At 30.8% G+C, this 5187-nt stretch overlaps 1 protein-coding gene across 3 annotated transcripts in view; it reads left to right on the top strand.

The window, feature by feature from the left end:
- The first annotated feature begins 572 nt into the window (after window positions 1–572).
- LOC107451830 (spermatogenesis-associated protein 7 homolog) overlaps window positions 573–5187 on the top strand; it is a 20653-nt gene continuing 16038 nt past the window's right edge. Inside the window, exon 1 of one of the 3 annotated variants that reach the window (XM_016068064.4) lies at window positions 573–771. In XM_016068064.4, coding sequence (XP_015923550.1) covers window positions 747–771 — 25 coding nt within the window. In that variant the 5' untranslated portion in view covers window positions 573–746. The remainder of the gene's footprint in view (window positions 772–5187) is intronic. The other 2 variants (XM_043049791.2, XM_016068063.4) reach the window with 2 other exon arrangements.

The raw sequence follows: 5187 nt of genomic DNA, 5'->3' as shown, positions 1-5187 counted from the left end.
AGAGTATATTTTGTTATAATTAACTCTTCACTAAAAAAATAAAAATAATTATAATTCCATACATTAATTATTATATTTACTGACATTTAAAAGCATTTATAAAACTGGTTTTTTGTTAAAAGTACATTTCAAATAAACCGGAAAAAGACAGAAAATAACTTCCAAAATGATCCATTTTTTTTTTATGGACAAATACAATCATATATTTTTTAAAACTAGTATTATATATATTTTTGCAGTTAACTTAAATATTGATTGTCCAAAATAGATCACTCAATTATCTTTATTTCGAAGAATAAAAACTGTTCAATTTATTTCTAAAAAACTCACTCTTTGAAATTACTAATATCTCTTAATATAATAAGTAAAAAGTAAGCAAAAAATATGATTATTTTCAAAATCTTGACCGGCGTAAAAACCACTTATCAGTGCGATAAACGAAAACCAGAACTTAACAACTTAACTTCATCCATTGCCAGATACGTATAATAGTTAAAATATGTTGCCAGATTATCAAATGCACACATTAAAATTTTTAATTAATTAGGTCTTGAGTTAGACAAAAATAAGACGTCAGAAACGTTTGCAATTTAAACTGAATATAAACAAATCGTCTATGAAATTTTTTCACTCGATCTTATTGTGCGTTATCCCCACTGTATCAATAACAAAAGTTTGTCATAAATAGTGTATATTTTAGATTTCGGATACTAAAATAATTCTTAGAATAATTTGTTCCCTTCACTATGGATGCATCGCTTGATCAAGATGGTAGGTAGTTACATAGCTATAACATTTTTCGATTACTCAATTATTGAAAACATAATCTTTCTCTAATAAATATGTTTTCTTCCGAACTTAAAACATTTTAACTCAATGATCATGATTAAAAATTTTTTTCTACCAAATCATAGTTTGATTGCTACACTTACCTGAGTGTGAATTTGTAGTAACGCTCTTGTTTATAGCACTATGAATAAACAATTAAATTTTTTCTTCTTCTTTATTCTGATTCATTTAGGGTTTCAGCTTAGTTCTAATGCTCTTCAGCAAAAATCCTGAATTCAGAACAAGGCTTATGAATACGAGTTTAACTACCATTTTAGTAGCTTTTACGTGATTTAATTGCAAAGGGATTTCACTTCGAATATCGAACGTTCAGAATTCTATTTTATCTTGCTGATCGCCTAGAATTTTTGTGTATCTCTTGTTTAATGTAAATTTCATCCTGCCTGTGCAAATAAAAACAATAAGAGAATCTTAAGAAAGAAAGGTTGTTGCATTTCAGGTCATGATTGTTTTTATTTTTTGATAAAATCTTGTTAAAAAAGCATTGTATTAAAGCAAATATATATTTATATATTATTAGCATTTCTAGTCTTTCAGCATTTAGCTTAAAATGCTTTTAAAGAAGCCTGAAGAATGATCAATGCCCTGGATCTATATAAGTGATGTTTTCCTTATAAAAATACATAATGGGGCAACATTTGATATAGATCTGCTGTTTTATGAACTGCATGTTTTGTGTTAAAAAATGACCAAAATCCCGGTGAACTTTGAATTTAATAACGTTGCAATATTTGATTCCGGTTTTAGCATGTGATAAAAGCTGCACCAATAAAAATGTGCCTAAAGTGGTTGGCGAGGAGTTCCACTTAAATAAAAAAAGAAATACAAATTTTCACCAAGCAGCACCTTGAAGTACATTTTTCAACATGACTTATTATAAGTAAACAATTTTTGATGGAATGAAAAGAAATGGATTATTAATGCAACAATACCTACTTATTGCATTATAATAAATTGCTTTAAAATTATTATCAACTTAATAATTAAATTTACAAAAAAGATATTGCGTTATGAATTTTTTGAAAATTTAAATTTTTTTCTTTCTTAGGTATACAAATTAGGAAACTTTATTTTAAATCTCTTGTAAAATCTTTAAGGATATTATAACTAACTCTTTTAAATATTAGAAGTTGGCAAAATTATATGATAATTTATAAATGTGTGGGTGATTTTTTCAATGCTTTAACTTTTGACTGATACAATAAGGAAAAATTCCTCTCATAATTAACTTAATATTGATAATTTTTACATTGAACTACACATTTAAGTGCAGAAATCATTAAGTGTACTTCATCAGGGGACACACTGCCTGCAAACAGACAGAAACCTTTCTGTTGTTAGTGGCTTTTAACCAAAACTAACAGCACTGTTAGTAATTGAGTTCGATTAAATGAATTAAGTATGCTTCATCTACAAATAAATTGTGTGCTTGATTCAACCTTTATGAGGCACAGTCATACCTTTACACACAGTAGTAATAATATAAATAAACAAATTAATAAAAAGATCGACTGCTAAGATAAATTCTAATGAAAACGAGAAAGTTGGAAGATTTATAGCGCTAAACAATATTTTAAAAGAGTAAAAAAAAAGAGAAGACGGATCTGTTAATACTCCTGGCAGCGTGCCAACGTAGAATGAGAAAATCTTCGGAAAAAATATCAACGATAAATAAATAAAAAAATTTTTAAAAAACGGAATAAAAATTATCGTTTGCCAATATAAATTCTTAAAATAACTTGTAATGAAACATAACTTGAAACTTATTGTAAGAATTGTATTGGGTCATTGTAAAAAAAAGTTTATTTTGAAATTAATATGTTTTTTTTTTGTTTTCATTTTTGGAAAAAAAATCTTTTTTATTTTGTAGTTAATTGTCCAAGTCCCTTCACTTTTGAAATCGAAAGTAAAAATTTCTTTCTTCCTTCAAAAGAATAAAGGTGGGCAGAGGGAGGTGGCGGGCTCCAGAAGATGCATGAGAACGTATCTTTTTTCAATGACCTGACAATTGTAGGGGCATGACCTACAATTGTCTACAGGACTTGTGAACAAGATTTCTTCCCTTAAAAAATTCTTTCCAAGAAAACTCTTGGCAGGCCTACTGACCGTCACCATTGCGGTATGGTTTCTTAAAATAAGCAATACTTCCATTTCTAAGAAGAAAAAAATTTTCTGAAAAGAGAAAATAGGAACCCACCCAGCTGCAGGAGGGGTTGCATTCCCTGATAGGAGGAACTTCTTGGAAGATCTCTTATTTAAACTACCAACTTCAAGAGGGAAAAGAGGAAGGGGAGCGTTTCGGAATCTCATTTACCCATAGCGATTGAGCTAGAGGGAAGACAAGTTGATTTCAAGAAAAGTATCACTAAGTGAGGGGGGGGGGCAGAACAAAAAAATTCTTTCTTGCAGGAAGGTGGTATCTTTTTGGAGGGGGAACACCAGGGCGCATTTTATTATATCAGGGCGGGATAAAAGGAATAAAGGGCAACACCGCGGAAATTTTTCATGAAAAGGGCATACGGGGTGGGGCGCCCCGTAGACCCCGCCTAGAATGAACCCTGCTAGAATTTTGAGAAAACAATTCGAATTGTTTTTAGGAATTTTTGCTTTTTTATTGCAAAAACACTTTTGTATCATTTATATTTTTATAATAGCTTAAATAAGAACACGTTTTGTAAGTAAACACACAATGATTTATTATCAAAACTCTTGTTTTGTTTGTGTTGTGGTCAGTAGTTATAAACAGGGACAAAGAACTGGAAAAACACAATTTTTTATTTGCTTTAAGATATATATTTTTTTCTTAACTACACAATTTGCTCTATAATGATTTTAATTATAGATATTGTTTGTTTGATGTTTTAAAATCTTACTAATATTTCATCTGTATTGTTTATGGTTTAGAAAGGGGTAGAAATTAGTCGTAGTAGCTTTTTTAAGTAATCCATTTAATTTTCTCTATATCTTGTGCATCTGATCAATAAAGCTTTTCCTCCTGACCGACCAGTAAAATTTCTGTTGAATTTTGATTCGGGTGGAAGTTTTTTTCTTTGTCTTCTTTTAATCATCCACATTTACTAAATTTTTTCTATGATCAAGAAAGGTCAACAAGTAATTAAAATTGAATTTGCAAATTACTATAATACTTTAAAAAAAATTTTCTTTTTTTCTGAGTGACCAAATTGTTATTTCTACTCACAATTTTTTTTAATTAACTAGAAGGCTCTAACGAACTTTAGAAGACATCAACTCTTCTCGTTCTTCACTGAAGAATAAGGAGATGAATGGTTTATGCCCATTTTTAAAAAAATTATGATTTGAGCCGCGATGGCTCAGGGAATAGAGCGTTTGCCTTCCAATGAGGTGAACCAGGCTCTAATCCCTAGCGATGACTGGTCAAAACGAATCCACATCCGGCTTGCACCGGCCACAGTGCTAACGTGAACTATCGTCAGCGGTAGACGGATCATGGGTTAGAATCCCTTTGCCGTCAAGCTAACCGTGGGAGGTTCTCTTGATCTTCTTCTCCATGTAACGCAAATGCGGGTTAGTTCCATCAAAAAGTCCTCCACAAAGGCAAATTTCTCTCATTACTTGATCCAGGAGTTCCCTTGTCTTCTGGATTGGGTTCAAAATTAACAAGGGCACGGAGTTAAACATTAGTAGTCGTAACAGGGACGTAGGTAAGGGGGGTGTTCAGGGTGTTCAAACACCCCCCATTGTACAGAGCAATGTTTCTTTTTTTTTTAATACTATAGATAATTTTTCCTTAATTTTACAAACTTTTTAAATATTTTATTTACTGAAAAAAAATGTAGAATTCCCATAACATTTCATTTTGAGGCTTTTATTAGTCTGTAACAGAAATAAAATAATCACTGCTGCCTCTTTGCTACCCATTCATCAAGAGAGCAACAAACGCTTATCTTGAGTGATTAAATTAGATAGCATCCCTTTCCTCATTGATTTACTACCCACAAAACTTCTCCCCTCAGAAAAGTAGCCAGCCCAGCTCATATTACTCTAAGGGAAAATGTTCTTCCAATGGGTTCTATCTTATCTCATCTACTTTTTAAAATATCGGCTGTACACAGATCCTATTTACGGTCATAAAATGCATGCCTCAAACAAAGAATTCTCTTGGATTTCTAGGACTGCATATATATGTTAACCTTTTCAAGACATAAAAACTTCCTTGGCAATTTTTTCGGTCATTCTGTCTGGGAACTTTGTTTTAGACACTCATCCTAAAAGCTCTAAGTTTTAGATTTTTCCTTTTGTTTAATGTAGCATTTTATTTAAAATTTCGTTTTATATTTTCTTTCTGATTAATTTTTA

The sequence above is a fragment of the Parasteatoda tepidariorum genome, chromosome 10 (genome assembly GCF_043381705.1).
Source record: "Parasteatoda tepidariorum isolate YZ-2023 chromosome 10, CAS_Ptep_4.0, whole genome shotgun sequence".
NCBI classification, from domain to species: domain Eukaryota; kingdom Metazoa; phylum Arthropoda; class Arachnida; order Araneae; family Theridiidae; genus Parasteatoda; species Parasteatoda tepidariorum.
The sequence above is the reverse complement of the archived record's forward strand: the minus strand, read 5'-3'. Positions and strand labels throughout refer to the sequence as shown.